We start from the raw sequence: 25,798 nt of genomic DNA on the forward strand, positions 1-25,798 counted from the left end.
CACAAAAGAGAGGGAGATGTAATAATGTAAAACATGAGTGATATAAACAGAAGAGATATTTTTAGCATGGATGACAATGAATTGTATGTCCCAACTATTTAATATATAACAAATATGAAACAGATTATCAGTGCTTTTTTTAATGTCTTTCACGCAAAATTAAAGTTGCTTGTTTTGAGTTGTTTTTTTTTTTGCACTTATATTATTGAATTACTCTGAATGCTGTAAACTACTTTCATGGATGGTTAGACATTCAAACCAAAATTTTCTATATATGTCTATATTCTGTATGGCAGACACCTAGAAGAAATATTCCCTGTAGTCAGAATTTTCTATGTACATGAGGAACATGAAGCAATACATTATTTTTCCTACATAGAAATAAGGAATACAATGCAATGTACCATTGTTCATATCAACAACTTTGTTAATATTTAGAATCAAAGAGTCACTTTAAAAACGAAGCACATAAAACCTAAAAAGACAGCATTAATGATAAATATTATTTGCCTGCTTATAAAATACCATGTGGTATGCATGCACTTATGTATCCAAAACCACCTTGAAATACTGCTAAACACCAACATACTTTACTGAAATATCACAATGTAAGGCTTTCACTGTCAACACTAAAATAAACCATCTGCATCTACAATTACTATGACACTGTCTCTCAAGCATTTTACATTCTTTCATAACATATTTTGCTACTTTTTTAGAAAACAGACATATCACTGTCAGTCATACAAAAGATTTAAAAGTTTTGCTGGTCATTAGTACCTTTAGGTTTATTACAATACCCACAATGAAGCATCACAAGTAAATATAATGTAAGATTACCTAATATTTTAGGTTTTTGTTTAAGAGTCTGTATTCTTTAATGAATACTGATGGAACTTAGGATATAATACAGCACTTCCATTTATGTGCTAGCACTCCTGAAGTCTTAAAATAAATATTCTCTAACATGTTCAATACTTCTAGTGCATGTTTCTAGCAAAAATCTGCCATCATATTATCAATCAATGATGTAAATAGTCTATGCTGACATTATACTATAAAATCAAGGGGAACAGAAAGCTATATACTGTCAAGATTTAGCTCTGTTATGCTGTTAAATTCTGCTGTGTTATGTGATATTAAGTGAACACATACCCCCACAGACATCGCCATCTGCATTTTCACACTGTCGATCATCACATTCACAGTTTTTGCCATGAACTCTGTTGTCTCCTGGAGGGAAACAAGTGCATTGGCCACATTCACATCTCCCTGTAAGAATAAATAATTGTTAGAGTCAAGATTTCAGTAAAGTAAAATTTAATAAACCCCAAGTTTATGCTGCATCCTAACCCCTAAGACAAACTACAAGTCACACTGCATTAATTAAAATATAGCTCATAAACACAATTAAAAACAAACAAACAAACAAAAACACAGCAAAACAAGACTATTCCTCCTCCATGGCAACCAGATGGAAAGTGTATCACTGTTGTAATCTTAGTGGAAATGGCAACAATAAGCAATCACTGGCATTGCATGTTTTTCATATCTGAACTTAGCGTAACTGTGCTGGCCTGTGCTTATCTGCATAATTAACCTCTATAGTTGATCTAAAATATTAAGCACATATCTCAGAAACACCAAAACAAATGTGATCAGAATTGAAGTCTATGCACAGAGCTATATAAGATACTCTCTATTCATGTAGAAAAATAATTCTTCAAATACTCTGTCAATCTTTTTGAAAGCAAAATCCCTGTAATTTTTCTTGTCTAGATCTGAGGAAACAAGCACAACCTCTGTCGCAGTCTCCGTTTCCATCAGTCTATTTACAGGAGAGCTCCCCAGAGCTTAAAGGAACAACAGATTTATCCAAGCTCCCACAGATCTTCACTCCACAACCCTAAGAGCAGTAAGTACTAAATGGCCAGATGAGGAAAAAATTAATATCCAGGACAGTCCTACCCTGCACATATCTGAGATAAACTCAGTTCAGATAATGGGCCTTAACTTCTAAGAGTTTGCCTCTATATGTTTTTATGCAATGCTGGTGAAAGAACATTCTAAAAATGGCACAAATAATGGACCAAACTCACACATTTGATAGGCTTGGGAAAGGATATTGTGTATAAAAAATGGCCACCAGAGACATAGACTAGGATGTAGAAAACCTGCCCTTTAATTTAGTCATAGCATCAGTGAAACTCAGCTTGGCCATGGTCACTGCTCTACTGAATGCAACACCCAAATTTATGGTATTGCTGGAAAGTAAAAAATACCCTCCAAGTGCTGCCTTTTGTTATGCAACCAGACAGTTCACAACACACTGCACTAATTTATTCCAGCATTTGCTGAAATATTTTATTGAACGGGAAAGGACTGTGAACGAAAACCTCAGTAAAGGTTTTCTAACTGTAGATGTCATGACAATAAAACCTTTTAGGGTAAGGTACTGATAAATGATTACTTATTTTCCCAACTTCTAACCTTAATTTGTTATATTTGTTTGTGGGGCTTTGGGGTTTATTTTTTGTTTGGCTTTTTTTTCTTTTTTAAAGAAAACACTCTGATTAAGTTGGAATAGGGAGAGATCTTTTGACTTAAGGAAAAAAATTTCTAAGCTCATTTTATAACTTCTATATTCTTCATCTTCCCAAGCCTCAACATACATTGCACTTCTGACCTGACATTTTATGCACCAGGATTCAACCTAGAAGGACGTAAATGGCAAGAATTTTAGCAAAGACATACAAAAGAGAATTAGAGTAAATACTTCTTAACACCTTTATTATATGCATAGTTGCATAGTTTAAAAAGTACATTTCATTGTCAATTATATGAGGATATTTGTTTCAGAAAGAAACTTTTTATCAGAAGTACATCTGCCACAGCATGAAATAGAATTGTGCTTAGTAATCACGTCAAAATTTAAGATATTATTGTCTACAGAAATAATGATGCTATTGGCCTGCATTCTCTAAGCTATAATTATTTGGCAAGGACAGCCACATTAAAAGACGGAAAAAAAATCCTTAGGGCTTAAACATACAGAAAATCTTATTGAGTCTAATTTGTCTCTTTTTATACATTCACCTTAGGCAACCTGATCACTTTTGCAAAAGTGTCACATCAGCCTGTCCCAAGGAACAGTCAGGAACCTGTGGGCTGAGAGGCACCTGATGAACAGGACCCATCTGTTGTGGAGATTGCGACATAAACAAAAGAAGAATCTTCAGCAGTGGTATCCTGGCCAGCCATTGCTATAATAAGGATGCCTGAAGATGGTAAAATCATTTAAGCAAACCGCTTTGACTAGAGGAGTCTTTAGAGATGGAAAATCCTCGAGAGGAATGAGCAAAGGAAGATCCTCTAATAAGGATCCTGCATGTTCTGTAACTAAGCATTATCTTCTGCAATGCTTAATTTAATAAGTCAGAGTCCAATGGCTGGTCCCTTGTGCTGCAGTGGGAACAGGCTCCTTTCAGTCCCTGTTGCAAGTAATATTTATTCATTTTAGTTAATGTGCAACAGTGTCACCAGCAGAAAAATGGAGGGAAGCCCATCCCTAGACAGACTGAGCAATTTTTGTCATATAAGAGATACAAGATCAAAGGGATTTTAGGCCCTACTTTCTCAATCTGTGATATTTTTTTGTGGGTTTTTTTTTTTTTTGGGTTTTTTGTTGTTGTTGTTGTTGTTGTTTGGTTTGGTTTGGTTTGGTTTGGTTTGGTTTGGTTTGGTTTTTTTGCCTGGCTCTCACCTAAATTCCACCTAAATATGGTTTAGATCATCTGGCTGCAGACCTCATCAGAACTGAAAGTGTCTTAAAAATAGGCAGAAACTTCCAGCAGGTGCCCTGGAAAAGGATTTCTTTGAGCTATTTCTTTATTTTTAAATATTCAAAAATACTATTATAGTAGTTTATTACACTGCTGCTGAAATTAATAATCAAATTATTAATTCCTTTACTTTTACAAATGTTACAAGATCAGCATGAGAAATAAATTTAATGGTGTCACTAAATAACTGCCAATTTGTAGTGGCTATTAAAATATTTTGCCTCCAAAAGTAGTGAGATTTTAGTTAGATTATGTAAATAGGGCTCACTCTAAGGAGATAATTTAACAAAGAATTAAAGTCCTATTGCTTCTGAACAGCTAACTATATAGTATGTATCTGCTGCTGAAATATCAGAAGCCACACCTTATTCTCTGATCTTCTCATAGCTATTGTGATAAAACACTTACCAAACAAATTCAATCATTTGAAAGTAATTTGAAGCTCACATTATATTGAAAAGGGATCAGCACTTTACTAAACATACTCCCTTGCATAGAATAATAGGTTTACCATAGCAACCTGATTATACAGGGAAAGCTACTGCCATACATCTGAAATTTTCTTTAAATTCCAAGGCATAGAGAAACAATTAAACATGGGTGACTATAACATTCTGAACCTTCTCAACCACCTGTGCAAGAGCTACACTTTATGAGTAAAAAGAAACCAGTTGATGTCCGACATTTTACAGCAAGAGGCTTCCACTGTTCCTTGCTAAACAGGGAGGGTAAATGTCATTATCAGATGGCTTCAGATGAAGGCAGCTTTATGATGGAAGTTATATGAGCTATTAGTATTGAAAAGCATAAGCTACTTACTGCAATGCAAGATGCTAAGAATAGAATAATTATACAAGACATTTATTTGCCTACAGTCTTAATATTTCCTCACACTTCTTCCTCCCATTGATGTGAATAGGAGTATTAACTTATCACTAATAATTGTTAGTGCTTGAAGAGTGACAAAAGATCAGCTTAGGTTGGGTTTTTTTGTTTTTAAATGGAATTAAAGTGCCACATCTCATCAAAACACCAGTTCATTAGATAACTGACTCTAGAATTTTAAAGAAAAATGCCGTAAGCTTTTTGCTTTTGATTTTATTCTCCATTTACTATAGAATTTTTTCATTCCTCATGTCCAACATTTATAAAACATAACTAAACAGTTTCTAGATTTACATTAAAGCTGTCCCCATGCAAATTGCTGTGACAATTAGCTGCTTGCATTCAAACACATTTCCTATATGGATTGACTGAAAGTCTCCTCTGTGCTAGAAGTATATAATTTTTTTAATAAAGCATTTTTACCCTGTTTTTGTCAGCAAAGGAAGAGATAGTAATAGCTTCCAATGTAAAAATAAACACTGACTATAATAAGATATACTTCATTGTCTTTCCCTGACTGTAACTCTATAGCATAAAGGATTTTTCTGTGCATGATGATTAATTTTTATCTTCTAAATGAAAACAAATAAATAAAGTCTTTCTTCTGTTTAAGTTTTTGGGGTTTTTTGTTGCTTTTTTGTTTGTTTGTTTGTTGTTTGTTTTTTTTGTGTGTGTGTAAGGAAGATAGTGCCAAATTGCACTGAAACTGTGGCAAAAGCAAGTCAGGTTTATTTAGCATATATATATTAAAAAGTGGTTTAGGTTACTGACAAATAGGAGGGAATCTGCCTTTATTAAGGATTTTTCTGTCCCATGGCTGTCCTGGGCTTAACATCTGAAAGCATTACCTTTCAGAAACTGCAATTTCTTTTTTATCACGTAATCTCAGGCAACTTGAGCACATTCAGTAAAGCTGCTGTGTCTTTTTGCCAACAGAACTCATTTCATGCTGGATGTGAGCAAGATGATCTAAAACAATGTTCAGAAATGGCAAATCAGAGAAGGGGGATGGGAAGATTTGTACAGAAGATCACTAAGTTTCAGTGGACACATAAAGAGTAAGGGGAAGCAGATGTAGCTGAAAGAAATAATAGCAGCTAGCAGATTCAAGTAAGGCAATAGAAAATCCACTGATGGAGTGGTGGAGGGAAAAAAAGTGAGCAAACAGAACCACAGGATCAGAAAACAAAATGCAACACTTGCCAAAATAGGGTGGTGCCTTGCTCATTCTGAGGTGTTCACCACAGCACGCCCCAGCTGACCTTGATCAGTGTGGAGAAATTTACATTCAAGCAGATTTCTTAGTGGCCATGCATTGTGTGTTTTGTACGTCCTTCCAAAAATTGCCCGGAATTAATTCCCATCTGGAATGGCTTTAAAAATATATATACATATAAATATTATACTCACTAGACAAAAAATAATCCTGTCTTATATATGAAAGGATCCTTGGGTTTTAAAATGCTGGCAATTCTTGATCTGGTTCGTTGGGTGATTTATGAAGTGTCAGAAAAAGGGAACCTTTGGAAGCGTCTTAAGTGCGTACAAAAGTATCCTTAGAACATTTTTAAATGCATGAATATCTGACTGATCTCAGAACAATGAAAATCTGGGGACTGTTAGGGGCTTGGGGTGAAGGATGTGTTTTTGTGGAGATATTTTCAAAATTGTGTCACAATTGGGTTTTCCACAAAATTTTCAAGCAACAAGCACTTTTTTTTTCTGCAATGTATTATGAAAAATAAAGGTATGCATTTATCTCCTCATACACAAAAAAAAAAAACATTCAGTAGTTATTACAAGAACAATTACATGTTTGGGTTTGGATTGAGAACGAGCTTTCTCTTTCTAAATCAGTATACAGAAAGTAAACATGCCTTGAGTCTATTCATAAAAAGATTATTTGCAGCATGACTGACCCAAGACCTCAAGTAAAGATATAAAAGCTCCAGAGAAGGGCTTAGCTGAATCATACCAACATAAAATGAAATTAAAATGGCTTTAATAAATCTAAAGTAATTTCCAAACGTCAGAATTTTGTGCTCTTTTTTTTTCAATATTTTTGTACACTAAAGTAAACTTTTAACAGCAAGTTCTGAGATTTTTATTTAAGTAACATGAACAGCAGCTGATGCATATAATTAAGTTAAATATCTGTATTTTTCTTAGTCTTACTGGTCACCTCTGAGCTGCAATAACTGCATCAACTACTACATTCAGAACTATCAACAAGTCCGAAATAAATGGATGTAAATGGATGCAAATATTTGGCCTAAGAAAAACAGCAGAAATTCACAAATTAAGAAAGGCTTTTGTTAAAGCTGCCTGAGACTTTCCACTATGGTATGTTGTATCAAGTTGTTCACTAGTACAAAGTACAAGATTCCGCTTATATAATAGGTATAATGAGCATATTTTCTTAGGCACAAAAAAGTATGTTTACTTTAATTTTTTAAAAATTGAATTGCTTTATGATGTCAGACCAAAGAACGTCTGACAGCTTAGTTTATTCTTAAGGGTATAAAACCTGAAAACACAAAAACCCCAAATAACCCTAAGATAAAAATATCTCCAGAAATAAAAGTGTGCTATCCCAAACAATGCAACTTTCACAACAGTGCAAGCAACTGTTGTTGCTGAACATCCAGTATTGCAAAAGCAAGTGTCATGCAAGAGCAACTTCAAACAGCTGAGACTTTTCCCCCAGCTTTAGAACTCACAGGATGTATGACTGAAAGTCTGATTGCAGTGTTGGCATATGGCACCTGAAGTAAATGCTTTTTCTTTGTGACAGCTTAACAGTGAAATACTTCTTTAGATAATTTCACTCAACAGCACCACTTCACAGATTTAGCATCAGATAGTCTTTCAGAGCTCCTGCCAGTCAGCAATACTGATTTGTATCTTCTTTTCCATGCTGCTTTTCTTTTTATTCTGCTTTTGGTTTTTCATTTTTTCCCCTCCCTCTCTTTAAAAATTTTGGTAAGAAGTACTGCTGCACTGCTAGCTTCCTCTTCAGATTGTTAGTTTGACATTTGCTACCATCATCATCAAGCTGACATATCTCCTCCATCTGCCTGCTCTAAGTAGCCCTGCTTTGAGGATGCACTCAAAAGCTCCTTTTGTATTTCTGCACAGCCGACGGGGAATTTCTAGAGGAGTTCCAGTAGAGGAGTCATCCAGAAGACCCCTGCCCAGTTTGTGGGAGCAGGATTTTAGCAGTAGGCATCACTTTTCCTCATCACATCTTCCTCAGGTTCTCCCACTGGGGGTGCATCCTTGACAGTTCACTCCCTATATTAAGGGGACAAATAGGACTAGGAAGGCAATTACTTCTCTATTCAAATGAAAGGTGATAGTCAAAGTCACCACACAGAGGAGAGATGTGTGAAAAAGACAAGAAAGAATGTGGCAAAACACTTTCTAAAGAAATGTGTTGTTAAGGCAGAGAGAAGCAGAAATTGAAGGGGAGGAGAAGGAATACATTGGGGAAAAAGAGAAAAATAGACAGCATGGCAAATTTCAGTCTGAAGATGTACAAACCCTAGAATTCAGCAAGCCATCATCTGATTTTTAAGTTCCCTTCCTCTGCTCATCTCTTTTTCATTCTTTCCCCCCAAAATGTTTTCCAAAACTCAAACTCTGAAGAAAAAATACTGCAAAGAGATGCCACTAAATCAAGCAAATGATACAAAGCATTCTGTTAAAACTAACATCTCCATAGAACATTAAAAATGAAGTTATGTTTGATTTAAAGGATCTGACCTGAGAATGCTTTCTCTTCACATTGACAACTCTCAGAAAAAATAAGTCTCATTTCCTTTTTAGCCTATTCAGCTGCCTGATGCATAGCATAAGCTGCTACAAAATATTTTCTAGCAAAAGCCAAACATAATAAAGAGGTACAATCCCATAGTGAAAGATACATGAAACACAAGGCCACTGTTCAAGAAGCCGTGATGGCTTTTCAGCCATTTAGAGCTTCATACATTTGACTGCCTTATCATCCAGAGGATTGTCTACTTACCCCCTTTTTCTACATGATCTGTGATATAAAGAATCACAGCACTAAATCCACAGAGTTGTTTAATTTGCAGATTAATTTACTAGAAAATGTCAACAGCTTTGTGTAAATTTAATCACCAAAATGTTAACCTTGTTCACTTCCTGCTGAAGCCTGTTGTTTATTAGATAGCAAAATTCAAGATATTTTAGGGTTGTAATAGAAGCCTATCTATTAAAACATTTAACCTCCTAAGTGGTCTGCTCTTTGAAGCTTTAGCTAAGATTAAAATGCTTAATAATGGTAAAACAAAAATATGAAAATATTCAATTGCATAGCAACCATCAATACTATTTGCAGATAACAGACTGCTAAGTTCAGACACCATGGCAACAAATGACATCACACAGTACCTACCTTATTGATTAGCTTTCACCTCAAGACTTTTTCCAGAAATGAAAGACATTTCCTAGCACTGCATCATCTACTGAGTTGTTCCAAGCTAAAAGGCTCTTACCCTGACTCTTAAGCAAATTTTTCCTTTTTTGCTGCCAACTGGCCAGATTGTGCACTAGCCTCGTGTTACAAGGCTCTGTAATCTGTTGCAGAGACACTGCCTTATGGCTCTTAAAATCTTTGCCCCAAATTTAATGGCATCTGTGAAATAATGTTTTTTCCCAGCACCCAAAAAGACCGGCTCTGTGGAAAGGTATCCAATATGGAACAAAGAAATAACAGCTTTTGAAGGAGTTTGAATGAAGGAGTAACAGCTTTTTAAATGCAAATTTTATCTTCAGAAAGTGACACAATCCTTCACTTCCCCACTCTCTGATTTGAAGTATTAGTAGTAAATTCTTCATTGTAAGTAACCCTGGGATTGCAAATTTCAAGAAAAGTGCATAGCAATGACAAACCAGTGACCCAAGGGCTCTCAAAGGACCAGCCAGGCACATTATGTATCACTCTACAGGTGTGTACTTGTTTAAAGTCCTTAAAAGTATTTCCCTCTTTGCTCATCTGTCATGATAGAACCTCATGAGCAGCCAAGGACACTGGCAAGACTGAGGTGGATAGGTGTAATTAGGAGCCAGCCGTATTTGTACTCAGCCTCCTGTACTCAGCCTTGCTAATTCTGAGAGCAAAAATACATGTTCACAGTGTGAATTAGCCCCAAAACTTCTAGAAAGATCACTGCCAAAGACGTGCTCCTGCCAAAACTTCTGTCCTGGCTGGAACTGATCTTTACTTTGCTGGTCAGCCACAATCAACAGATTAACCTGTGGGTTTAAGTTGTAGATGCAAATGTAGATGCAGGTGGTGGCTCTTCTCCACCACCTGCTTTCAGTCCTGACTCTGCCACCAACTGCTCTGTGTCTGCTCTCAGTGGGACAGCCCACTGAAAACAGTGATGTCTGGAACAGCCTCACTTGGCCAGTGTCAGGCACTGGACAGGAGAGGAGGAAATACCATGAATGGGCAAAAAAGCTGCTTGAAACTGAGTGGAAACCAGGAAGCAAGAAAGTATTTTTCCCATTAGTGCAGAGACTGTTAGACTACCATGCAAGAACTTATGGGAGTGCCAGGGAAGTTTTATATAACTCTCAATTCATCCCACAGTTTCTCTCAAGAGGGAAGAGAAAGAAGAGTCCCCAGGGCTCCCCAGAAAACATTAAGAGCCCTCCAGCAGCTGGAGAATTCAAAACCCATGACCAGTCATTAGTCCCTTGAAAACATTAGTCAACAAGATGTTGAGGAAAATTTCAGTCATATGCATGATATTAAATATTGTATCTCCTTTGGTTTATGACTAATCATTTCTGTCTTTTAAAGTCACTGTTCAAAAAGTGATACTGTTATCAAAATTGATACATGGAAAAATTAAAGATGAAAGTATGATTAACAAAATGTCATTTTTTATAGCAGTGGAAACATTCTGAAGTCAAATTAAGCAAAAACGTAGAAAAACTAAGGTTTATTATATAAATCAGAGAGTAAGATGATCTTCACAACTGATTAAAAATGTTAAGACTGAAAAGCCTGATAAGTACTGTAGGGAATTCTATGCTAAATTGAAAACATCTATCCTCTTCTGTTTTGGAAATAAGTATAAATACTACACAAAGTACTGCTTTGTCAATTTCCTCAGTCATCATGTAAGAATACAAAGACCATGCAAATAGTTCTTTCTACAGACCAATTGCTCTATTAAATATTTAAAATTTCATCAGAAATGAGATTGCTGGCTAGGAAAAAAACAGCAAACCTTTCAAAGAAAAAGCACTATTCACTGTAATAATCTAGCAAAAAAGTATATGCCAAGCTGAAGAACAACTGAGCAGAGAAAACTGGGTCTATCCAGTGAACCCTGAAGGTTTTTATCTTTCTGCATAGAGAAAGAATGCATCAAAGCTACCTGCTGTAGAAATATGTGCACCTTTTCTCCCCCAAAGTACTTTTTCTAAGTATGTCCAGCAAACTGTAAACTAAATCTGCCTCTTTCCCACTAATGAATGTATGGAGAACATAGTGATCCCAGAGACAGCAGTCACTATTACAGAAATCTAAAGGCAAATGCAACTCTCTATCCCCTGCAGCTATTTAGGAACAGTTCTTCACAACTTTAGAGCAAGGTTATTCCAGGAGAGAGGAAGGGTTGGGGTTAGGGTTAGCAAGGGTTAACCCTTCATATAAATCACATTTTTCAAATAAACCCTATAAAAGCTTATTTCAGTACATTTTTAACATTAACTAAAGCTCACTGGTTAAGCAGTGAAAGTCAACAATATAGAAACACAATGGAGATGTCTATCTAAATGTGGGAGAAGTTTCTGGGAGCTATTTATTTTTTAGTGCTTTCACACTTAAAGGTAAGAGCAGAAAAAATTATCTGAATGGTTTCAGAGGCAGCAGAAGATGGGATATGATGGGAAAAGAAGACCATTAAAACAACCTCTTACCTATGGTAAGTCTGCTCTGGAATATGCATGTGTAAGAAATGTAATCTAAGTTCCACCATAGAAAGTATACCCAGACTAATGGCAGAGATAAGGATGAAGGCTTAATTTGGATGAGTAATGAAATCATAAAAGAGTAGAGTTAAGGCCAGATATATCTGGCCTTGTAAATCTGGCAAAAAATAAGGTTTTTACAATTCATACCTAGATGAGATGAATGGAAAACCTTTGGTCATGAAGTCAGGACAAAAAAGCAAAACCATTTACACAGAAGAATAAAGCTTGAAGGATAAGTTTGGATTGCTCCAAACACTTTGAGAAATTAAGATTCAAAATGGAAGGAAAGAAGAGCAAAGATGCCTGCAAGTGATTTTATCACAGAATCATTTAAGTTGGAAAAGATCACTAAGAACACCAAGTCCAACCATTAACCCATCACTGCCAAGGCCACCACTAAAACACATCTCTAAGTGCAACAGCTCTATGTCTTTTAAATACCTTCAGGGATGGTGACTCAACCCCTTCCCTGAGCAGCCTGTTCTATTGCCTGAAAACCCTTTTAGTGAAGAAACTTTTATTAATATCCTGTCTAAAACTTTCCCTGGTGCAACTTGAGGGCAGTTCCTCTTATTCTCCTGCTTATTATTTGGGAGAAGAGACCAATTTGCTACAACCTCCTTTTTGGGAATTGTAAGGAGTGATGAGGTCTGCTCTCATCCCTGAGGAACAGGCAAGGGAGGCAGGTAACAGAAGAATAAGTGGGTAATGGTGAGAGAACAGAAAGTGAAATGATCAGCCAAAAGAACAAAGTAAGAAGAACAGCATGTGACTGGCACTTTGCAAAATTAGGTGAATTAATCTGAAAACTACAAAGGTATGCCAAAGGGATGAGGATGAGTAATTCTGTAGAAGATGTTCCAGCAAATGGAAACCCAAGTGTTTTCAGGAAATATTTTCCAATTTGAAGAAAAGTGTCATTAAAAGAGAATTAAACACAATAGCTAGGTCAAACAGTGGTGGGAAGAGAGTGAAATGCTATCTTATCCTCTAAAAGCAAATTTCTTTCCAAGTCAAAATTACTTTATCTATAGAAAGAGCCAATATATTTTCCATAATACATAACAGGACTCCATTTCCATAGCAAGACTGCTCAGATTAATCAAGACATCCACCTTGCTGAAGTGTGAAACAGTATATTATTTTACAGACCATTGAGGCAACAAAAAGAAACACTATTTCCTGCACCACCATGTTTCAAACCTTTACCAGCTTTACCAGTTCTTGTCTGAGAGAAATTTTTCTGTCACTGCTATGGCCACCCTTGCACCAAATCACCCTCAGGATCATGGTGCATGGTTGCACCTTCTGAGTTTCACTTTGGATCTGAATTGAGGCAATCATTAGCAATTTACCTGCTTGTCTACAAGAAAGAAGCAGGATTATAGCTCCTGAGAAGCAGAGCACTAGCAACCAGTATATTAAAAGCAGTCAGCATGCAAAGTGGTGTTATGAAAAAACCCCGTAGCCCCACATTCCCCCAAGAAGGGGAAGGTGGCTGTCCCTGGAGACAAACTCAGCTGTAAAGCCCAGTCTGTAGTTCACAACAACCACTGGAGACAAACAACCAGGTTTTGCAGCATGTGGAAACAGCATTTGTTGTTCATGGCTTTCACTGTGAGAGAATGAAGCGATATGAAAGAACAGGCAGGAGCTAAATCCTAGTGGTGAGAAACATTGTTCCAGCACTAGGGTACCATCTCTGAGTTTAGCCTGCCATGAATTAATGCTAAAGCCATGCTTGCTCATATGGATTTTTACAGACTACCAAAAATTAATTTCAGCCCTCTTCCAGGACATGTCAGAGTTATGTTTAGCAAATACAAAAAAACCACCACCCCAAAATAACTAAAAAACCCCCAAATAAACAAAGAAACAAACAAAACCAAAAAACCCAACCAACCAAAAAACACCCAAAATTATAGCTAACCAGACAGAACACATTAGTTTGACAATCTCTGTCATACCTGATTTCAGTTGGAAATCAGACCTAGATGGAGTATTCCATACTTGCTATAAACACTTTATTATAGAAATAAAATGGACATGATGTTACCACTTTAAAGTTCTGAAAATTGCTTTAAATACAGCATGATTGTGGGGTCTCCTTTTACTGCTATTCTAGAGAAAAGCACTCTAGATAATTCAGATACATAAAAGCAACAGTTTAATGCTATACTTAAAAAGCAATTAATTCTAGAAATTGGTTGTCTAAGCTAATAATTTTTGTTTTGTTTTACTCTGTTTGTTTATAACAGCAAGCAGTAATGATCTAAAGAGCGTTTCTTCAAAGAATGTGGTTTGGCTCCTCTTTGCTAATATAGTCATAAGGAAATTGTATTTAAGCCTCCCCTCAGTAGCTCCATGTAACTGAAAAACCCGTCTGTTATTAGATTCCTGTGCAGCAAGATGTAAGGTTCCAGCAACTTCTTGGATTTTAACCCTTCTCCCTAGGAATCTGAGTTATGGCACGGCACTGACAGTAGCAAGTAAGAGTCTGCGCAGAAGGATTACTAATTTTGTTGCTATTTTCATTTTCCCCCTTCCTGGAGTGGGAAGGCTAGTGAGGCTTGGTGCTGAGGGAGTGGGAAGAAATAAGGAAAATAATCAGTAGAACTCATTATTTTTCTGTGAGAAATAGTGGGAGGCATAGGTTACAGGGGGTGGAAATTGTAGATCAGACAAGGGCAGAAACTGATACTCAGTTGTGAGAGGGAAAAAGAGCAGTGGAGACATCAGCTGAAAACAAGCAGCAACCACATGTACTATGACATCAGTAGCATGCAAAACACACCAAAACTCCTGCAGTGCACACACAAACACAGAAATGAAGCATTTATTTTTAAAAGTCAATCACTCTCTACTTCCTTCCCAAGAGCAGCAGCCCTGCCTTCTCCCCAGCAGCGAGGCTGTGTGCATGTCAGCATCACAGCCAGAGACATCAGGACTCTCCACTTTGCACAGTAATGGTCTGGCTTTCAGAAGCTTTGATGGTAAAAGGGGTTAACAAACAAAGCATCAGCAGGCAACTGCCAGAGCAGGCTGAGTTGCAGCAGAGCTGGACAGTCTGGGAGTGTCGCTTTCAGGATCCAGAGCCCGAGCACAGGCAGATCACAATGACAGAATTTAATATCTTCCTTGAAGCCTTCATTATTAGCACTGCTACTTAAATGAATGACTCATTCATCCATTCTGTCTCAAAGATCACAACAGGAAACATTACACCCATCTCTATCTGTTTCTCCACTACTTTATTTATAGCTGGAATTAATGAAAAAGAAATGTATTTTCCCAAGAAGTTTCATGGCACAATGGAAAACTATCCACAATCTGAATAGTCTACATGGTGTAAGTAATACACATGAAACCATACACACAACCTCACCTCACTTTAGTATCTAATTGAAAGGCACCCCAGGCTTACCCAAAAAAAACACCACTGTTGAGCAGAGGTTCAGTGTTCAGAAGACCAATAAAATCAGTATACAAAACAAAACAAGCCCTATCTCAAAAGTCAAGAGACAACCAATATTTTGATATGACAAGAGAAAATGGTTTTAAACTAAAAAGATGTAGAAACAGATTAGATGTGATAAGGAAGACATTTTTTATTATGAGGGTGTTGAAGCACTGGAACAGATTGAACACGTCTCTGCTCACTGCAAAGGGGTTGGACTAAACGACCTTTAAAGGTCCCTTCCAACCCAAAGGAGTCCAGGATTCAATGCTTCTGATTCTATACTGCAAATGCAATAATTTTCATAAGCATTCTTCCCTGAAAAGAACTTGATCTGAAAATTGCTAGTACATATGGATATAGGTATTATTTTTATGTAAACCCTGTGCAAGACCACATGTATGCATGCTTCTTAAAGGAAAAATGCAAAAAATGCTGAGCTTTCACAGCATGCTGTATCAAAATCACACAATCACATGACTTACAATACAGAAGATGAATATAATTGTAGAGAAAATAATCCCACCACCATTTAAAAATGCCAAATTTAAATAACTTCCAAATGGAGAAAAATTTGGAATGGCAGATACAATCGTGTGTGCACACAGATCTGCAACATCATGAAATCTGCTCATAAGTCAAATGGTGCAATTCTGTATTTAACAGAATCACAAAATGGTTCAGGTTGGGAGGGATTTTAAAGATTGTCTAGTTCCAACCTCCCTGCCATAGGCAGAGACCCCTCCCACTAGACCAGAGTGCTCAGAGCACTGTCCAGCTTGGCCTTGAACACTTCCAGGGATGGGGCATCCACAACTTCTCTGGACAGCCTGCTCCAGTGCCTCAGCTCCCTCACAGGAAAGGAAGTCTTTCTTACATTTGATCTAAATCTACTCTCTTCCACTTTAAAGCCATGCCCCTTCTCCTATCACTACCTGTTCTGGTAAAATGTTCCACACAGAACAAGCCCTGGATGCACTGACACTAAAGGGTAACAAATTCCGTGTCAGCCTTCACCTCATCCCTCCTGCTTCTGCTAGGAAGTATATAAAAGCTTTAATGATTGGTCTGCACAATATTTCCAAACAAAACTGGATCCAGAACTAAGTCATCAGCATGAACATAGATGTTAGGAGAGTTCAACAACTCAAGCATGCTGCTACATTAATGTGGTCATATCTCTGGAGCTGGATCTTGCATAACATAGCTAACACTAGAAAACACAAACTTGGGACTTTCTGTAGAAGATCCCATGGACAAACTCTTAGCAATGCTGAAGAGTTTTGAGGTCATTCATGGTCTATGTTCCCAATGAAATAATAAATTTGTCTGCAGAATCATATCAATTCCTAGACAGCTGTACGTGCCATACAAGGACCTTGATTAGATGCAGTCCATGGTAGCTAGGCAGACGTGTCTGGAATTCAGGCTGTATGGAAGCCCTTATATTTGGTTTCTGCATACAGATACTTAATGAAAATAAACTCAAATTTAAGTATACCTGTGGCTCCAAATATCTCAGCAAAGTAGAGCCCCACCAGGCAGCACAAATGCTAATGGAAGCAAAAACTGACCAGCAAGGGATGTATGCTTCTAAAACCTGAAAAACAGAAGAAGCAGCTCTCCTAAGTCCCCACTTCAGCTCCCCTCTTGCTGTGAATGTTAGGTCCAGGCAGTTGGTGGTGAGTGTCTGCTCCAAGTGAATGAAGTAAAACTTTTACAGAAGTAAAAAAGCACAAGATAAATTAACAGCAATGTCTGCATAGATATGTAAACTAGAGAGATACACACATTGAGGAGTCTTTTAGCTCTTCCTTTGCATCGACATACATAACAACAACTCTGAGATGTTAGCCTATTACAATGAATTCACACCATCTCAAATTAGAAAAGAGATGGACGAATTATTCTACTCCTACGGGACTGCAATACATTATCTTTAATTGAAATTAATTCATTTGTATTAATGGAAAAAATTAAACTGTTACCATGAAGTCATGCTGCAAAATTCAACAGATTAATGTGTCCTTGTGGGAAAGTCTTTTCAGCTACTTTAAGTCACAGTGTCATCAACAGGGATCACAAAATAGTTGAAGTGGGAAGGCACCCCTGGACACTATTCAGTCCAACCTCCCTCCTCAGCACAGGGTGACCTACAGCTGGCTGCCCAGAATGGTGTCCAGTTTGGTTTTGAACAACCTCAAAGGCGAAGATCACATAAAATCTCTAGGCAACCTTTTCCAGTGTGTGGTCAATCTCACACTAAAATATTTTTCTTTCATTTAAAACTTATTTCCTCTGCTGGACTATCATGGCACCAAGATGTTCATGGCTTTTGATTACATAGAAATTTACAGAATTTCAAGATGAGTTATTATGATATTTCTCCTATAGGAGGTGAAGAAAAAAAAATGGTTATTGATTAATTAGTGATCCTTGAGGGAGTTTTGGGAAAAACAAATACAGGTTTCCCAAAAGCTTGTGGTGGAACTACACAATACACATTTGCACTCAACACTTTCTAATTCATTAAAAAAAAAAAAGAAACTGGGAAATGCAAGTTTGTAAGGCATCCCATCAAAAATTAGCCAAGAATGAAACTAAGACAGCATTAATCTTACTAAATGTTCTATAAAGATATTTAAACTTATTTTTCAGTTTTCTTTGATCAAAGAATCAAATAGCTTGCATAAAAAGATATTCAGTGTTCTCATTTTGAGTCAGGCAATGGCACTGACTATAATTATAACACCTGATGGTTTGTCTGTGCTCTAGCACAACATCTACTGTAGGATCTCAAGACAAGTTCAGAGAATCACAAAATCATCAAGGTTGGAAGAGACCTTCAAGATCATCTGTAAATCAACTGTCATCATCTGTCCATCATCGTCCATCATCCGTCCATCCTACCATCAACTCAGCACAACCATAATCCCCCCTAGACCACATCCCCAAGTGCCACATTCCAACACCTCTTGAGCACTTTCAGAGACAGTGGCTCCAATGTATTCCAATGCCTAACCACTTTGCAGGGAATTTTTTTTTTCTTCCCCTGGTGCAACTTAATACAACTTCCTTTTGTCCTTCTATTTGAGAGACAGCAGAAGAGACTGACCCCCACCTCACTACAATCTTCTTTCAGGTAGTTTTCGAGAGCAATGAGGTCCTCTCTGAGCCTGAATATTTACTTTCTCTGAAAAACATCACTTCCCTCAGCTGCTCCTCCCAGCACACGTTTTCTATATCCTTACCCAGCTCCATTGTCCTGTGGACACACTGCAGCATCTCACTCTTTTTTTGAAGTGAGAGGCCGAGAACTGGACATATTACTCATGGTGTGACCTCACCTATTGCCAGGTACAAGGGAATGATCACTGCCCTGGCCCTGCTGGCCATACTATTCTAGATACAGGTCAACATGCCACTGATGTCGTTGGCCACCTGGGCACACTTCTGGCTCATGGTCAGCTGCCTGTCAATCCTTTCTGCTGAGCAGCTCTCAATCTGCTCTTGCCCAGGCCTGTAGCACTGCATGGGGCTGTTTTGACCCAAGGGCAGGACCCATCACTTTGCACTGCTGACCTTCATACCTTGGCTCATCAATCCAGTCAGTCCAAACCTCTCTGCAGTCTTCCAGCCACCCAGCAGACCAACACTCCTGCTCAACTTGGTGTCATCAGAAAACAGACTGAGCTCCTCAATAAAGATATTAAATAGGATTAACTGGTCCTAGTACTGAGCCCTGGGAAACAACACTGATGACCAGCTACCAACTAGATGTAACTCCACTCACCACCACACTCTGGGCCCAGCCATTCAGCCAGTTTTTCACCCAGTGAAGAGTGCACCCATCCAAGTCATGCACGGCCAGTTTTTCCAGCAGAATGCTGTGGAATTTAAAGCATACCAATGTACACCTCAAAAAAAAAAAAGTGTATTCTAGGAGACACAAGTACAATTTTTGGCAAGAGAAGCATGACAGTAGAATAAAGCCTCTGAAATGCACAAGCTTAGCAGTTCCAAATAACATAATTCAGATCTTATCTGAGCTTTGTATAGCAGGATATACAGCTGAACACACACAAATTGTGCAATCGGGCCAAAGTGTCAATGCTACTGTGTTTGTTCAGTATACAATACAAATACAAAAGCATACATACAAATATGGAGATAACTGCAAATGTTTTGTTCTCATCTTAAGCAATATATAGAAAAAACCTAAAATCACTAAAACAGAATATTTATTATTTTAAAGCAAAGGGCTCTAATCTATAGAGATTATCATGAGACTCTGCAGGTTAAAGACATCAGCCATTTTTCATTCTGCACTAAATTTATTTCATATCCTGCCCATGTTATTGGAATAAAAAGGGCTGTGGGAAGTGTCAAATTCAAATGTCACTTGAATGAAAAGAATTGCTCAGTATACCTGAGCAATTTTTTAATCTGCAAAAGATTATTCAGGAGCATGGGTTAACTCCTACTAAGCGTTGTTTCTGTGTTGCAGTGTGTAGAAGAAACAGCAATAGAAGTGTTATTTTCTCTCTCTTTTGAACAAATTATTTCAGTGAATTGTTCCTGTATAATAACAGGATGAATTATAAATGTTAGCATCAAAAAAACCAGTAATAGTCTAAGAATGAGTGCAGGGGCTTCCACAATACAGCCAGTTGAATTACTTGAAATTAGTAGTATGAGTCACCAACAGTCATGAACAAATTGGGAAGCTACCTTGTCACTGTTCAATATACTGAGACAGGCGCATTGATTCATTAAGCAAAATAATAAAGAAATATAGAGGGCAGAAGGATGTAGTAGAAGCCCATGACTTGCTGCATGGTCTGGGCAAGGCAGTTGTCTGGCTTCATCTTCTTTCCAGGAAGAAAGGAATACAGAAAGTGATAGTGTCATGGCCCTGCTGACTCCTTGCAGCATGCTAACAAACACAACTGATCCAGTGAGAGAAGGATCTCATTACACCATCTGCAATCGATGCACGTCAGGCATTGCCCAACCCATTAAGGAGCCCAGTGAACAGCTGGATCTCCTGCTGTTCACTTCTGCTATTCCTTAGAGACTTTTCAAAATGTAGATATTCTGGCCCAAGACCTAGATAAAGCATAGAGAAGGAAGGACAGGAAATTATCTGTTGTTATTCAAACCTTGGGATCTTTTCCCTTGAACTTCACCTTTTCTTCAAATCGAAGTATTTCTATGCATTGTCTTTCATAAAGTTATGGTCTTCCTGATATCTGACTCAATAATTAATGTGTAAAGTTATTGCTTGCATGCATAATTTTTCTGTCTCATGAATATGTGAAGGAGGAAAGATTATAAGTTGTCAAATGCTTCCAGAGCCTCTCTCCATGACAGAATGATAGATCCCAATGCTGTATTTAAAACACAGCTGAATAGATAAAAATAGTGTTTAACTTTTATAGTCATTATGAACCACAGTAATTTATTGAACCCTTCAATCAGCTGAGGAAACAAAAGATTGGGAATGGGTGAATGACTCATTTCTTTTCATGCTGTGTGCACTGATGCTCCAGTAACTTGATGCTCAAAAGGCTAAATAAGACTGCACAAATGTATCACTGAAATGAAGCAAACAAAGCATATCATAAACAAAAACAAATCAGTGGAAAGCTCTGAGGGAAACTCCAACTAGTGGTTGGCTCTTAATTAGCTGTATCTGCAGGATGTGTCTGAAATAGTTGTGAAGACAAATGTAGATTTTGCAGTGATTGAGAAAAAAAAAAGATAGTTTCAATAGGAACAAAAAGTCTCAGTAAATAGGCTCAGATATTTCTGCACCCAACAACTTGACTAAGGAATACATACAGATGTTTTGCACTCTTTTTTCTCTTTTCCCTATCCATAGAAGGAATTCAGATATCACACAAAGCAGTTTGACTGTAACCTCACAATATATATTGATGAAAGACATCATCCATTTATATTTACAGAAGACACTGAAAGATTTTTGTGCTACCCTGTTTATAAAGTGGAAGCTGAAGTACCACCTGTTATGGAGTATCTGTTGAGTCAGTTGTTTGAATAAATCTGCCAAAACACAGAGATATAAAATAGTATAAAAACAAGCATAAAAATAGTATATCTGATTCTGTATCCCTTCACTAACTATGAAGAGCTCTGGAAGATTCATAATAACTCAGTTTGCTATGACAAAGTCTGTATTACAAAACTCGGCTCCCTACCGTGCATCTCTCACAGAAGAGCAGGACCCCTTCAAGATTGCTTAAAGATCCCAAAGCAGGCATAACAATTATTAAAAATCAGATGAGGAAAAGGGCATATATAATTCATGAATTATTATCATTTTTTCTTGGTTGAATGTACAGAGAAGCCCATTTCTTTCTAGGTGTCAAAGTAGTAAGCTTCCAGGAAGGCAAAACGGAAGGGGAAAAAAAAGGGGGAGCAGGGGGTAATCACTCCTTGCCTTGTCCCATCCCCAAAATTTTCTCCATCTCTTCCCAAGGAATTCAAACAACAATCAGAAATATCATTTCAACACCATCAAATGAAGGTCAAAACTCTGAAAGAGGTGCAGACACTTCTCACTGACTCCTAAGAATGGAAACACAATCATCATCATCATGGACAGTGTTTTGAATGCAGCTATGAATATGTAATCTTACATGATTTTGCATACACTGATGTTGTAGGTTATATTTAAAATGCTATTGCCATTGATGCATTTGCACTTTGCACTCATAAAATTAAGATATTTCTTTCAGTTGCCATCAAACAGCACTCAAAAATAATTCTGCAAGAGGTTACATTTTGTTTTGGAAATTTTGCTGTTCCTTATGGTATCCCAAAGTCTTCTTTGAATCAACTGACAGAAGTTAAAAGGCATGAACTAAAAAATCAAATAGACAACCATGTTGAAATTTCTCATACGGGTACCAAGTCTGTCTTTATTACTAGAACTGCCAGTTATTTATTTGTCAAAAGTGTTCATGGCACAAAATGCAAACCCAAATCACACTAAATAAAAATCAGTGAAAAAGAAATCCTAACACAGTAAATATGAAGTTAGCAATAAATGTATGGTGCAAGCTAATTAATCTGTGTTGTTTTGAAATATCAATTACTGTAATTGCTCCTCATGGATCCATTAAGATGGTAGACGATTATAAAGGTTCTTGAACCCCATTATGGGCAGTGAAAGCAGATGTTACTCAGTATTTCAGATTAAAAGTTGAAAATATTCTATCATGCTGTTTTGAAATATTCAATAATATATTACTTACAGGGGGATATCAGGCCTCACAATAAAACACATAGTTTGTCAAACCTCAGAGCAGAGAAAATGACATTATAACACAGAAAACAAGAGAACAGCTAAAATCTCAGGTACATAAATCCTGCGAAGAGAATGTTCCCTTTTGTTCCCATGTGCCCTTAATTATTGACAGTGGAACAGAACAGTCCCTCCTTACACAGGAAACCTCTTCAGACAGAAGTCATCACTTGTTGCCACACAGGCTTACAGTGCTTAAAGAAACACTGCTGTAAATCCCCAGTGGAGAGCAGAGGCACAAAGAGAATACAAATGATGACTCTGTAATTGAAATGAAGCTGGTGACTAAATGCAGAGCCTAAATATAAACCTCACTTTGGTTTATTGAACATATAGACAGAGTAGAATCATTAGCCTGCCATTATGCATCTACTCTCACACAAATAGTGCCATTTAAAAGACTCACTGTGCAGTATTTTATCCTTCCTTAACACTAATGTGGTGTCTTTGAAAGCAAATATTAAAAGGGATCTGTGGTATCTCAGTCTGAAGCAAGAGGTTACCTTGAAGCTGCCTGCAAACCACAAAACTATCCTCTGATTTATTTCTTAGTGAAACTCACAGCATTGCATACATTGTAAGTGTAAAAATTGCATGGCAAACTTTGCTTCAGGCCCAGTTAGAATCACCATTATTTGGGGCCTTTTGGAATGGAGAACAGGTACCATAAATCACATCACTTAGTGATACTTAGTATAGCATCATCTTTTACTATTGTTAAAAATGTTTGCCTTATTTTTTTATCTACCATTCTTTCCTATCCTACAAGCTACTTAGCACTAATTGTAAAGAAATTCCGACTTTGGTACTCTTTGACCATATTATTACTCAAAAACCAGTGCAGTGCAATGAATCTACAGTGCATTGAAAGTACACCTCCTGAATGATAATTTTTGGATTGCTTATTTGGAATATCCAGATATTTTTTAATGTAACACCCAGACCATGCAGAACATAGTTGTAATGAAATTCCATGAAAGGATTGAGAGTTTGTGTTTTTACCTACCTGTATCATTCAGACCAGGTAGTCATTATTCAGTCTTAATCCACAACAGCAATCACCACCATTACACAAAATGTCATGCAATGATTTTTAGTCTTGATTTCATCTTGATTAAGGATAACTACCATTTGACAAATTAATCAATTAAATTGCATTGATTTTGTGGGAAAAAGGAACCTTTTTTTCTCTTTTCTAGTGGGACAGCCCCAGAATTAATGCTTTTTTTTTTTTGATTCTTTTATGGAGTAAAGGAGACAATATCAATGACTTGTCAGGTAATTGGATTGCAAATGGTAATAGTAAGAAAAGTCTTTTAAAATCAAAATGCAGTTAGAGAAAGAGCTGGTTTCACCTTCCAAATGAAGAATCATAGACTTTCTTGAAGATACACCTTTATTCATAAATAAAACAAAAACTAATGACCTCAGTATGTGTCTGGATGGAATCCAAACACCTGAATTGTGAATTCTTTTTTCAAAGTTAAATTCAGTGGGCAAAACAGACCCAACTTGGAGAAAATTTTAATTATAAAAAATAATATAAATATTTAACTATTAGTTATGAATATTTAATATCTAGTAAGAATAAATAGATCTTTAATTACTCATTTGGGTACTTGGAAACAAAAAGGCAAACATTGAAACTAAACATATGTTATCCCTTTCCCATGTTCAGCTTCACTACTGCACTCAGGAGACTTCTCTCCTTCCCTGCCAGAAGAGGCACAGGGGGAAAGGGCAATGGAAGTTCTGGTCAGGTGATCTCTGCCTCCTTCCTCCTCACATTTCTCCCTTGCTCTGGTGTGGGTCCTCCATGGGCTTCAGCGGATGTGTTCTGCCACGGAGCACCTCCTTCTCCTTCTCCTTCTCCTTCTCCTTCTCCTTCTCCTTCTCCTTCTCCTTCTCCTTCTCCTTCTCCTTCTCCTTCTCCTTCTCCTTCTCCTTCTCCTTCTCCTTCTCCTTCTCCTTCTCCTTCTCCTTCTCCTTCTTCTCCTCTCTAACCACAGTATTCACACTGAAGCTCCTCATTCATCGGTTCCCTCTTCCCTGTCCATAATTTTCCAACCTTTCTTAAATACAGTTTCCCAGGGCACCACTCCTGTGTCTGGGGGCATGAGCCATGCCCTGTGGTGGGTTTCCTGGAGTTGCCTGGAACTGACCCCCACCTCTCAGAGGCTGTACCTGCAACCCCCCCCCCCACACACACACATCCCTTTGACATCTGCAACCAGCACAGGAGAAAAAGAGAAAGGATATTTCCCCAGCATTTTTGCATTTAAATTTCTTCTTCAGTTTCGAAGTGTATTTTACATTATTTGGAGTTCATCCTATTTTTTTTTTTTTTTTACTGCTTTACTACTGAGCTGTGTGTAGATACTCATATACAGCAGGAACACTTCATCTTCTCATAAATGTTTCTACATTCAGCCTCCACTGTCTCCAAAGGAGTTTTAAAAAGCTGAGTGAGGATTTACATCATACATTGATTACGTGACTTTTTGTTATTGATGATAGTGCTTTACACTGAAATATTTCTGCCATTATTAAGCAAATAATATTCTAGACACACATCAGTAATGTGAAAATTGACCCAAACCTACTCAAAAAATATAGAGCACAACACATTTAGGATTCTGACAAAAGAGTTTAGAAACTGTAACATGTTCTCTGTAATATAATGCAGAGTTCATTGCCTTTAGCACCACACAATCCTTACTGACATAAAGTAATTCCATGTTAAGATTGTAATCAGATCCCTGACTGGCTTATTTACTTGCCTCTGGTAGAACACTGAAATATTCTGTTGGTTTTCTGAGCCAAGCTTTGCCCTAAATTTAAAATAATAAAAGTGCAGCAATATTTAGATTCTGTGAATGTCTGCGTAAGTAAATTCCACTCATCTGTTCACAGATATGAATTCCTACAGAGTCACAAGCAAGATAAATGAAAATTAAGATTTACATTTGAAATTATGATGCCTACAGTCATCCACCCTAACTATGACTAAATGCTCCAGCATTGGAAATCTAAGCATGTTAATGCCCAAAGAAAGCCTGCTGTATTGGAGGTGATATAGCCTTTTTCTAGCTCATAAAATACAGCTGTCGAGAAGTCACCCATCTCTGAGGAAAGAAATTTCTAATTTACAGGATTTTAAGTAGCATAAATCATTACAGCACTCCATTATCTAAATGATCTATTGCTCCATAATCCTTTTAAATTAATCTAGAAGAGATTATATCACCTTGCTGATTCAGTTCAATGTGT

At 37.2% G+C, this 25,798-nt stretch overlaps 1 protein-coding gene across 5 annotated transcripts in view; it reads right to left on the reverse strand.

Moving 5' to 3' along the window:
- The window catches only part of ITGBL1 (integrin subunit beta like 1), a 123,398-nt gene that overhangs the window by 16,316 nt on the left and 81,284 nt on the right, over positions 1-25,798 (reverse strand). For all 5 annotated transcript variants that reach the window (XM_064408327.1, XM_064408328.1, XM_064408331.1 and 2 more), the window contains one exon: positions 1,156-1,272. In XM_064408327.1, coding sequence (XP_064264397.1) covers positions 1,156-1,272 — 117 coding nt within the window. The remainder of the gene's footprint in view (positions 1-1,155; positions 1,273-25,798) is intronic.

The sequence above is a fragment of the Passer domesticus genome, chromosome 2 (genome assembly GCF_036417665.1).
Source record: "Passer domesticus isolate bPasDom1 chromosome 2, bPasDom1.hap1, whole genome shotgun sequence".
Lineage (NCBI taxonomy): Eukaryota > Metazoa > Chordata > Aves > Passeriformes > Passeridae > Passer > Passer domesticus.